Here is a 12,072-nt window from a genome sequence, read left to right as displayed (position 1 = left end):
CAGAGAAATGTACATGAGAGTCCTCAACGACTGTTAAAGAAAATAAGTGGGCTTGAGCAGGGAACAATAAAAAATAATGCCGGATGGGAAATTTCGATAGAATTGCAAGTAGAGATGTCCAAGAGGATGATCACGATGAAGATTAAGTGATGGGAACTGTGGGTGTGCAAGTAGCAAGATGGAATGTGGCATTGCAGGACTGCTAAGGATTGCATTGGCATGGAAAAGACCTTTACCCATGTTTGCAACTTTAATGGTTTCTAATTTGCATTCACATGCATCTCTTATGAATGTACACCCTTGTCGGTGTTGCTTTAAATTGAAGTTGCTTGAACTGGACCATAATGGGTGTTTTTAATCTAATATTTGAAGCTCACTTCGAGGTGTTTAATTATCGTGTGAGTTGAGCCCATTAACAAGGCAGCATGCTGCATTCCTGGAAAACAGAAGACTTAAGTAGCTCTTCCGCTCGGCTAGCCTCTTATGAATTTAACAAAAAAAGTGGTTCTCAAATCCCAGTTCAGTGTCTTTTCATTTCCCAATCAACGGATGCTCGCAAAATATCATAAAAAAAATGCAATGTTATTGAGTATATAATGCAAACCAGTTTGACAATCCCCTGGTGCAACAGAAATACATCCACTAAAGAGCAAGTTGAAAATTATATAGCACGTTGTTGAATACATATAATTTGACTATCTCTATTTACGATGTAAATGATGAGAATTGGTACTTATCGGGTGGTTGAAAGTCGAAGCAACTGACATTACATCTCAATCATTCTAATGCCTACCTTGCATTTTAATATAGCGTCTGTCCCTGTGCGGCCCAAGGTAAACACAGCACGAGCTTGCACGCTGACATTAGTCTGTCAGGAGGGGGCGATGTTGCGCTTGGTGTTCCAACTTAAGGAAATGGCAAACAATAGTTTATTAAAAAAATTACTAAGCCACGATACCTGCACAAACGGAACGTGATTTTTTTTACCATCCAACCCCAAAGCAGGGGATAATTATTTGTTGTTAACATGTCCAGATTAGGGTAAAGGTGCAGCCATGCCGTTGTTTGCTCAAGGTACTACTGGCAGAGGGATCTCCACTAGAGGGAGCCCCAGTCCCATTCTCGAGTTTTGTGGCCTCTTACACACTTACCAGACCTCTTAATGGCAGCACATTTATACGTACGGAGGTGTTATTAAAAAATAAGAGGTAAAACGCTCGTATCTAACAATTCAGATTTTACAGTATTTAAAACGTTTACTCCACGAAATTCTACAAACGCGTGCTTGATATGGTAGAGGATGCAAAGATTCCCAACCTAACATCCAACATTAGAATGATTAAGACAGCCCAATGGATCCAGTATACAGTACTGCGAATTAATTTTCATTGGCGTATGTTTGCTGAACTCAGGTTTCCTCTTACGGATAAAAAAACCCACCAATATCATCAATCTCCTGGCAGTTGAAACAATGGGCACGTTAATATTATTGGTTCTTTCGGTAAAGCCACGGTGACTTTACCGAAAGCACCAAGAATATGAATCCCTGCAGTCACGAAAGCTTTAGAACGAAAAATGAACACGTTTCTTAAATCCAACCCGTCCAGCAGGATAAGTAACGCCAGTTAGTCGATCATCCTAAAACGTTTGGCCAGCTTAGAAAAGTAGGCCAAATGCCCTCTTAGAGGACCCAGTAGTGGCAAGACATTGCAGGGCTGCTCCTTTGAACTTTTAAAATGCTACAATTGCCAAATGAAGTGTCGAACCAACAAACCGGACAGCAGGTTGTTGTCTGCCCGTTGACTTCAAGTCGGGTGACTCGATGTCAAATTAAAGCACCCTTTGAGCCGGACTTCATACTGGGGTGACCAAAACAAGGTTTAGCAATTTACCCAGGAAGCCAGGTCTCTTGACTACCACCTATGTTTACCGTCTGCAAATGTGTACACGCTAAATGTGAAGCAAGTCTCGACTCAATTGCTGATTTTAATTGCGGTAACTCGCGTTATCTTGGCAACGAACACACACACGTCAGTCAAAATGCACCCACTTTTATTAAGTTAAAAAGCCAATTGCAAGTTTGCTGGTTTTGTTGTATCTTGAGAACAGTTGAGTAAACATCGTCCTGCATACGTGTACAGATAAAATGTTACATTGGACAAATTGGCAACGAAATTACCCATCGCATTAAAATCTAATTTAGCGGCATTAAATGCAGAAATCGCACAAGATTTAAAAGTTTCATTCACATTCTAAAACACGATGTGAGCAAGACTCGGTCGCTTATATATTACAAAAATATTTGTTTAAAGCAAAATATGAAATATCTGTAAATTCATTTACTGTACAGAGTACACAGCCAGAATTAAGAGTCACAAACGCCCAGCAATTGTACTATTTACAACAATTTCGAATCGAGACCAACTTTAATGTCATTTAAAAAACAAAACTATTTCAGGTCCTGAACAGTTTAAGCTCGGTTGGTGGCATTCAAAATTGGCCCAATTATATCGTCACGTAAAAAAAGGGTACACTTTCAGAAAAAACGACACCATAAACTACAACACAATTAACAATTAATTCTAAAACCGCCGCAGAACAAGGACAAACGATATTTATACTCGAATACAAAACGACTTTAGAGGCCAATTCCGCACGCGAGACGTTATCGAGTTGGCTTGTAAACGCCCACAAATTTCCAATTGATAAACCCGGTCAGAAACTTAAAATGCGTGTTTTTTTTACTCGAATAAAAGACGACTATTAAACTTGGCCGAGTCCAGGGGGCCGCGTTTATTTTAGAGCCAGCCTCTGGCCAAACCGGGCTTCTTTACAATCCAATAAGAGGCCGAGCCAAGGATTATAGCGGCTCGGCGCGCTGTCACCGGCATCAGAATGCCGGCAGTAGTAGTGTAGGCTGGGGGGGTGGTGGTGGTGGCGAAACGGACAAATGAAACTCCAACGAAGGTGGACAACAACGGCAGTCTCCCACCGGCCCCAACTCTCTCTCTGAACACGGGAAGTAGTCTCACTCCATCACGTTCGCCTCTGGCGGCGGCTGCTGCTGCTGCAAGAGTTCGTTCTGGTGAGCCAGACGGCCGTTCTCCCTCTGCAGCCGCTCCACCTCGGCCTGCAGGTCCACCACCAGTTGCTTTCCCAACGCATCTCCTGCTCCACCGGCGTGCGTGTGGTGGGACTTCGCCAGTGAGCCGCCTTCGCCACGGCTAGGGTCCTCGACACCACCGCCGCTACTCGCAGCGCAAGGAGGGCCCTCTGTGCTCTGCTCATCCCGCTGCTGCTGCTGCTGCGTGACTGCAACGGGAGCAATTTCCGCAGCTGGAGGGGAAAGCAACGATGATGGTGCAGCAGCAGCAGCAAGTGGCGCTTGATGTCGGCTCGCGGGCTTCGCCTCCAACGCCACGGCAGGTCCCCTCCAGCAGCCGCGCTCGCCCAGGCACTCTCGCAGGCGCAGGTTCTCCTCCTCCAGACGAGAGAGACACTTCTCCAGCTCCAGGTACTCGCGCACCAGCTCGCCCTTGCTCATGGCGCTCAGGCTCTCCACGTGGTAGCGCTCGTACGTCTCGGAGAAGTCGCGCTGCAGGAAGCCGTCACGGCCGCCCTGCAGCCGAGACGGCAGCTCGTCGTCACCTTCACCGCCGTCGTCGCCCTCATCGGAGTCTTCGTCGCCGTCGTTGTCGCCGCCGCCGCCGTCGCTGCCCGCGGGCTCCAGGTCGGGCTCCTCGCGGTCGTGCTCGTCCATGAGGAACTGCGTGGTGTTGTACGGGGCCACTGCAAGCCCCTTGGCCGCCATCTCGGCGCGCATTCGGGCTGCGCGCTCGCTCTCACGCTCCTCCATCGCCTTCTTCTCCTCCCACGAGAGCGTCAGGTAGGGACGCCAGCGCCGCTGCTTCTTCTTCGAGGGACGCCGGCGGTGGCGCCTCCTGCTGGCCGTCGGCGGCTGCTGCTGCGGCTGCTGCTGTTGCTGCTGCTGCTGTTGAGTTTGAACATGGGAGCGGGGGGTTGGTGCAGCGACATCTCCTACGCCTCGCTCGTCCCTCGCCGCTGCCCCCACGGGAGAGGCCGCTCCCGCTCGGCCAGATCCGCAGCGTCGCGCGCTCCCTTCCTCGGGGCCGTCGGTGGTGCCCGGGACCGCTCCGGAGACCACAGCCGCCATTTGCTCGTCGTGTGCCGTGTAAAACTCGTGTTGATGGGCGGCAACTTTCGAGTAAATAAAAACAATAGCCCTCGGGCTGGAAAGCTTTTGTTAGAGCGGCGGGGGCTAAAGTTTGCGTGCCAAACTAAGCAACAACAAAAAACTAGCAGAGCACCACGCGCCCTCTCGCCGATGTGTCGCGAAGTTGCGTCGCGCTTTATATAGAGAGAAAGTAGCGCCTCGGGATCCCTCCGCAGCACGGGCCGCTTTGCCGTCTACAGCGCTGGGGTTTCTCTGCGCGCGGGAAGGCGAGTTCCGCTCTGTGGAGCGCGCCCGATTGGCTGTTGCATTTTTGTAACACGTGGTGAGCTGCGTGGCCAATGGGGACGCGGCAGCCGAGGCCAAAGGACCAATGAGACGCGCGGCTTTATCCACCAGATCGGCAGACGCCACCAAGTCGCGGTAGCGTCCAGTTGCAAGGAGGAATGTTGTTTTTGCTCATTGCGATTGTGTTCTGGCTTTTCACAATGACATATACATTTCAATAAACGTGAGGAAACAAAAAATGTGCCCTGACATAATGACTGAAATGAGTTTCGAATGCAAGAATGTGCGCCTCCGTTGTATTTCGCAATAAAACGGCATCGGCTCAACATGTCAATCTTTAATTTAGACTGCAGGGGGAATCTGATGAGCTATGAAGCTCTTTCACACATGCCCGATATGGGCGGGTCAGCAAGTTACAACGCCTAAAACAAACGTGTGTAACGAGGCTTCATAATGAATGGTATTTTCCCTGGTTTTGTGGGCAGCAGTGCGTGAATAATCTGTACCTCTGAGATCCCTACATTAAACCCACGTCGACTCGTGTGTGAGTTGTAAACAATCATAGCTACCCACGACGTGGGGAGGCCCTCATCAAGCCTCGACTAGACGAATGGTATAGTGGTGCAACGTTTACCCCTCGAAACGGCCACATCCGCAGATAACGCAACCACATTACATGTTTACATTTCCAGACAAGGAATAGCCGGAAAAAAAAAACAATCACAGAAACAAATCTTCACAACAGTATTGTAACAAGTTAGCGTACGCAAGTAATCTGCGAAAACAAGTTGTGTCGTTTGGATCCGCTCTTCTCTATTTGAAACATCACAGTGATGGTTTTACCCCGATGTGTCGCGAGGCCTGTAGTTCCGGGGAGAGAGAGTGGCAGCGGCCTCGGATAGTTGACTCAGCCGGAGAAGGGAGCACCTGGGCCGCCCGGATCGCGTTGCTCAAGGGGGGCGGTAGTAGCGGGGTCAATGATCTCGTTTCATTTATAATTGCTGCTGTACAGCGGTCAACATTTTTTTCTTTACTGCTTGCAAGCAAGTCGTACGGCAGCAGTCGTCGGCGTTTAGAGGAGGAGGAGGAGGGGGGTGAAGTGCAGTTAAAGCATGTTCTCTCCCAGAGTTTGCGTAGTGGTTCGTGATGAGAAAAAAAAATTGCAGCCGTGTGGTTTTTTGTTTTTTTTGGTGTTGACAAAAAGGACGAGACACTTTCGTGTGAACCATCCCGAGGGGTAAACTTCAGCGCCACACAATGTACAACATTCTACACTTGGTGTGCAAAGTGCTGCGTTGCCGCTGCGTAAATGCAGTGGTTATACAGTACACGTTATTAAAGTATATGCGGCCGCAAACACACACCACACTAGGAATGTCAATTAACTGTTTATTTTTTTATTTAACTGACATGCAAATAAATACCGCAATTAGTATGATTTGTACGTATTAGCTATTGTCTCTATAACCCCTTTTACGTGATCTAAATAAAGTCGGGGGGGAGAGACGGTAACTTTCGTCAAGATTAAATCACAAACTTTCGGCCTCACCTACCTATTAGTCACATTGCTCAAAATCATGTTGATGGTGAACTCAGCAGACGAGATCACCCACACAATACACCACTCGGTGTATGTACAAGGGGCTGAGTGCTTTTTCGCGTTTTTTTTGCGTATACTGCATTGCACTTTCAAACGTAAAGTCATGGAGGGCTCTGGTTGTATTTCCTGAACTGTATTGGTGCATTTACTTTCACAACACCAGTGGCCTACATAGTATCATGGATTTATAAGTCATGTTCGGGTAACAACAGCAGTTTTAGTATTTATCGTGGGTAATATAACTGCAATACAACTTGTGCATTCTCTACGCACTTAATTTGCACAAAAGTGGCTGATAAAACACATCTGAAAAGGAGAGTTTAACAATACAAAGCACGTGTCAGCACGATATTCTCTGCCCTATCTCGTGTTGTGCAACCATTGTTCTTACGTATTCCAAATGCTGATCTATTTAGTGTGCAAAACACCCAATTTCATCAAATACACATGGCTACATTCATACGGAAGGGTTTGTACATAGATATCAAAGTATATTCCAAAATTATCATAGGATGTTGGTATTCGTTATTAAGCATTTCTCAAAACAATTCACCTATTGATTACACTGAAAACAATTTTTTTTGGTTCCTGGGTAGTGTTATTTCCTAATTGCGTATGCCTCAGCTGTACAGAAAATAGCGATTTTTTTTTTATAAACTTTGCTTTTGTGACCAGGACAGTGATATTTAGAAATTTGCCTATTTTCTCTTCGGTTCTTTCGGTAAAGTCACGTGGAAAGAACATACATTAAACAATAGAATACGTTTCGATTGCAACACAAGCAATCGTCATCGGGTAGAAAGCAAGCCTCGTAAACTTATAAATATAACGCAATACAACGCAGAGAGTCGACTAACACAACAGTCAACACCCTAGCTGGTTGATTACGTTCTACCAAAGATTGCTAAATTTGTCACGGAGACTAGATAGACACACAAGCAGAGAGAGAGACAACATAGAGACACAGAGAGAGCCGAATGGCTCACAGGGCTATACCAAAATAAATAAACTGAAATAGTAAAAATAAACTGAGACACACACCCATCACTGAATGTTTACACAGAAGTAGAATATCTCAATTTAGATTTGGATCGTGGAATGGTCAGCCTTGTCTCTAGGGGCTTTACTTGGCATCTGTGAACACATAGCTTCACAGCTCATCGGATTTCTCCAGGATAAATAAATATTCTGATATAAAATGATTACCACCGAGTGAAACTGCAGGATTTCGTGCAGGGAAGGGTAAAATACAAATCACGATCCCCAGTATAAGTGTAATTTTCACCAGTAACTCTGGACAAGCAGCAATAGGGCTGCCCAGTCTCAGGTTGAGTAAACATTTGCTGACTCAGCACAGCGCCCCTGAGACTCTTCTGAAAACAGCAAGCTAATAAATAGGTAAGTGGGTAAGATAAAAAAAATGGTTTACTTTTATATTTGTTATGTTATTTGTTTACCTTTCCTGTACTTTGCACTCCTTTTTTCAGGTTTTTTTCAGCTTTATTTATTTTGGTATAGCCCTGTGAGCCATTCGGCTCTTGAATCGGGTGCAACCACAACAAACAAAAAACACACGAACAAGAAAACATCTTAAAGTGGCTGTCGTGTTTTTGTGTATTGTTTGTTGGTGTAACATTCTGACCCGCCCCTACTTGGCTTCTGTGAAAAAAGCGCTTTACAGCTCATCGGATTCCTCAAAATATGAATTAATTTTCAGATTCGCTGCCTTCACACGTGACGCTCACCACCACCCGCCCCCTATGTCACGTGCTCGCTAGGGACTGACCAATCACAGCGCTTGGCCACCTTGTGTACGGAACGCACCCTGTGTCGATTATGGCATCGATACACCCAACAAATCTGGAATAATCGATTCGAGTAAATGCCCGACAAATCCTGATCGGTAAACTGTATTAACGGATACTTTGACGCGACTAGCATGTTGCTTTTGATATTATCTTTTAATTCAAAGCAATACAATGGAGAATGGTAGCGTATATGATAAAATATACAGGATACACGATGTCGGTAATCGATAGACGCGTTACACGGTGGGCGGATCGACTCCCGTCAAGCCGGACGGGGACGGTGTCATGGTCCTGTTGGACGCGGCCGCCGCCTGACCCTCACAGTCCCCCCCCGCTGCGTTCCCCGACGGCCTGGCGCGCACGACACCGCGGCCATGCAGAAGATAAAGTCGCTCATGAGCCGGCAGGTGAGTCTGGCGGCGTCGCGGGCTGTGCTGAGCGTACAGCGGGCGGGAGACGGCTGTAGGCCTAAGGCCTTACGTCTTTCCTAGTTCTCCGGCGCGAGCAACCGCCGGGGGGGAGGCCTTCTTCCCTGGAGCGCGCTCGTGGTCCTCGCAACCTCTTAACATTCTGAGCCCCTGGCTGCAAGACCCTGAACCCTAGAGCCCGAGACCTTAAAGCTGTCGTCCCTACCCGCATGTAGACCCCAGGATCCCACACCTCCAGAGTTAAGACCTCCCGCACACCGCTAGATACCATGCGTGGGGAACCCTTAAAGTCCTGGCAGCAAGTGAATCGAATCCGTCATCAGAGCATTTTATGTAATTTCCTCATATGTTCGGTTTCCTCAATACTTCAGTTTCACACAACATGTTCTCATTTAAATTGGCAACATCCCAATACAAGGACCTCCTGAAAAGGAGCCTTACGATTCAGCATTTTTTGGATACATACGTTCCATTATCGTGTTCGTTAAAAATGCGGCGATCCTTGGATCATTATTTGCGTTGGAACATCTTGTTTTCATGGGTTTCCTGGGTGGCGGGTGACACGTAGCAAACACTGACACACACATTTTAACATCTGCAACATAGGTATACGTTTATCCAATGAACATTACACCACTTTCAAAACAAATACATTCAGTTCACATACAGGGTGTCCCATGAGTCAGAAATCAGAGGAAAAACACAGCTCTGTGTTATTGGCTCACGGTATGGATTCATGATGTTAAATTCAACAGCGACCTCCCTCTGACTCAGATTTCCCATGAGTTGAATTATCTGGACTCGTTCTTCCTTACTCAGAGACATCTTGGGCCTGCAGAAACAAAGAAATATGAATTACCGGTAGTTCTTTCCCCCCATGATGCCAGACTTGTGTGCCACTCTGTCGAAGGTTCCATTTCTGCATTAGTATTTTTTACACACTTGTCAGTGCGGTCCCCCACAGTACGGCATTTTAAACGCGCCACCTACTGTAAAAATGGATGTTGAAGACTGGTGGTAATATCATGCTCAAATGTTTCGCTATTACATTAAGACTGTATGGCATTCGGACCATTGCTGTATTGTATCATGGCAAATGGTTAAACCTTTTTCATGTAATTAATTAACGGTAATCGTTTGGAATGTGAGTGTCCTTGACCACTGCAGTCACAAGCAGCATTCTGCATTAATTTCGCTTTTCATATAAAGGTTGTCCATTTAAATATATTCTAATATATAGATTGCGTGCATACCATAACAAAATAAATCAGTGAATGTGAGGAGAATAAGTTTAAATCATGATGAATTTGTTAATGAAATGTATAATCAACAGCGGGGCACACTTGATACATGAAGAGTCTTCCCACCATTGGGCATGGAGACAAACAATCAAATGATGTTGTTTACAAGAATAGAGCGGTGTGAAATGGTGTCATGCTGAGATGTAATTTTGTCTGTTAAGAAATGTAAGTGGGCTTCGGGAGGACTAACAAATACAGCAATGAAATAGCCACTGCGTACAATTCTTGCGTATCGCATGTGTGATTGGTGCCGTAACATAACTAGTTTGAAACATTTATAGTAACTTGCATTCCCTGTGGATTGAGCTGAAACTATTCAACATTATATAATTACATTATCCGTAATGTTAACAAAACTATTATAAAACTATTATATTTTAAAAGTTTTTTTTTTAGAAAAAAATACGACTTTGTTTTCACCACGAGTTAATTTTGTTTTGTGTTGGCAATTTGTGGTTTACTGTGCCATCAAATTGCTGGTGTTTATCTGACTTTGCATTTTATCACATCAATGCTATGTATTGCAGTCAAGCCCTTACACTGTCACCACCTATTAAAACAATGGTTCTTGTCCAATCTTGCACATATTTTAGCCTTGAGCAATACGTAACATAACATTTCACTGAACCAGTGTATCTTTCCAGAATATGATTTTCATATTTACGTCGATTTAGTGTGCGTTTATTCATTGTGTGGCAAAAGCCATTTTAAGGCTCAAGGGTAGTTAATATTGCTAAATATTATTTCACTGTGATTATTCTTCTTGCTTGTGCAAATATTTTCATGAGCTAAATGCCAATGTCGAGGTCTGCCAGCAGCAACTAAAAGGGCTTCAGGAGATAGCTCGTGCCATCAGTGCTGTTCCTCCGTTGAAGGAATGCAGACTACAGTTCTTTACTATATGGTTCAATGTTTGGGTGGCATGGTCACAATCACACTGTGGCTTGTCTTTAATTTCCATTTATGAAGGATATGTACGCATCTGCTGTTGATGCTCTGATGCAGTTGATGGTGCACCATTGTCTGAAGAATGTCAAAGCCAGGAGATGTGATGTTTGTGTCTCAAATTATGTGTTTATGTTGGGCGTCCACATTGTTCTACTCTGTTAACCATTGTTATTCCGGATCTGGGTGAGATTTGAGGATGGTGACAGTGCATTCCCATAAGAATAAACGGGACTTGAGTCTGTGATGAGGTACATTGTTGAGGCCTTCGTTTATTGGTAGGTTGTCATTGACAAGAATAATATAAACTCCCTTGCAGTTTGCAAGTTTCTGCGAATATTTGGTGGCAGAATGTTTGCCATTACAGGGAGCCTGGAGATTGGTGTTGGTTGTCAGTCTTTTGGTTATGATGTGCATTGCGTTATTTAATTGTGCATCTCGCAGTTTTGTGTATGAACTCCCGCACCAGGCTGCACTGACTAGATCAGTGCAAGATGAGGCGGCAGTTTACAGCACATCATGTTCTTGTAGCAGGGCGATTCTTGATTTGGTCTTTGCACAAATCTCTTTTATATGCACCTTGAAGGTCAGACTTCAATACATGATAACCTCTATATATCTTGGAGTGGGGTCATATAGCACTGAGCTATCACAGACGGACACATTAAGGGTACTCTCTGGTTCTTTCGGTAAAGTCATGTAGATCGATGAAGTTAATAAAAGAACACGACGTTTCGGTCGCAACACAATCGTCCGTCATCAGGTGAGAAAGAATGATCTGCTGTTGTGGTTTTATATACAGTGAGGGAAAAAAGTATTTGATCCCCTGCTGATTTTGTACGTTTGCCCACTGACAAAGAAATGATTAGTCTATAATTTTAATGGTAGGTTTATTTGAACAGTGAGAGACAGAATAGCAACAAAAAAATCCGGAAAAACTCATGTCAAAAATGTTATAAATTGATTTGTATTTTAATGAGGGAAATAAGTATTTGACCCCTCTGCAAAACATGACTTAGTACTTGGTGGCAAAACCCTTGTTGGCAATCACAGAGGTCAGACGTTTCTTGTAGTTGGCCACCAGGTTTGCACACATCTCAGGAAGGATTTTGTCCCACTCCTTTTTGCAGATCTTCTCCAAGTCATTAAGTTTTTGAGGCTGAAGTTTGGCAACTCGAACCTTCAGCTCCCTCCACAGATTTTCTATGGGATTAAGGTCTGGAGACTGGCTAGGCCACTCCAGGACCTTAATGTGCTTCTTCTTGAGCCACTCCTTTGTTGCCTTGGCCGTGTGTTTTGGGTCATTGGCATGCTGGAATACCCATCCACGACCCATTTTTCATGCCCTGGCTGAGGGAAGGAGGTTCTCACCCAAGATTTGATGGTACACGGCCCCGTCCATCGTCCCTTTGATGCGGTGAAGTTGTCCTGTCGCCTTAGCAGAAAAACATCCCCAAAGCATAATGTTTCCACCTCCATGTTTGACGGTGGGGATGGTGTTCTTGGGGTC

The 12,072-nt window shown here is 45.2% G+C and overlaps 2 protein-coding genes across 3 annotated transcripts in view; one reads left to right on the top strand and one right to left on the bottom strand.

The window, feature by feature from the left end:
• Positions 1-2,035: 2,035 nt before the first annotated feature.
• LOC116944959 (uncharacterized) lies at positions 2,036-4,375 on the bottom strand. The gene has a single exon (XM_032958954.2). The coding sequence runs from the start codon at positions 4,172-4,174 to the stop codon at positions 3,029-3,031; it is 1,146 nt and encodes a 381-aa protein (XP_032814845.2). The 5' UTR covers positions 4,175-4,375; the 3' UTR covers positions 2,036-3,028.
• Positions 4,376-7,905: 3,530 nt separating this feature from the next.
• Positions 7,906-12,072, top strand: part of VPS50 (VPS50 subunit of EARP/GARPII complex) — a 116,108-nt gene continuing 111,941 nt past the window's right edge. For both annotated transcript variants that reach the window (XR_012945894.1, XM_076071519.1), the window contains exon 1: positions 7,906-8,295. Coding sequence is in view for 1 of the 2 variants with exons in the window: in XM_076071519.1 (XP_075927634.1) it covers positions 8,263-8,295 (33 nt within the window). In the remaining variant the exon portion in view is untranslated. The remainder of the gene's footprint in view (positions 8,296-12,072) is intronic.

The sequence above is a fragment of the Petromyzon marinus genome, chromosome 2 (assembly GCF_048934315.1).
Source record: "Petromyzon marinus isolate PM22_M1 ecotype Great Lakes invasive population chromosome 2, UKy_Petmar_22M1.pri1.0, whole genome shotgun sequence".
NCBI lineage: Eukaryota > Metazoa > Chordata > Hyperoartia > Petromyzontiformes > Petromyzontidae > Petromyzon > Petromyzon marinus.
This window is presented reverse-complemented; position numbering and strand designations above follow the sequence as displayed.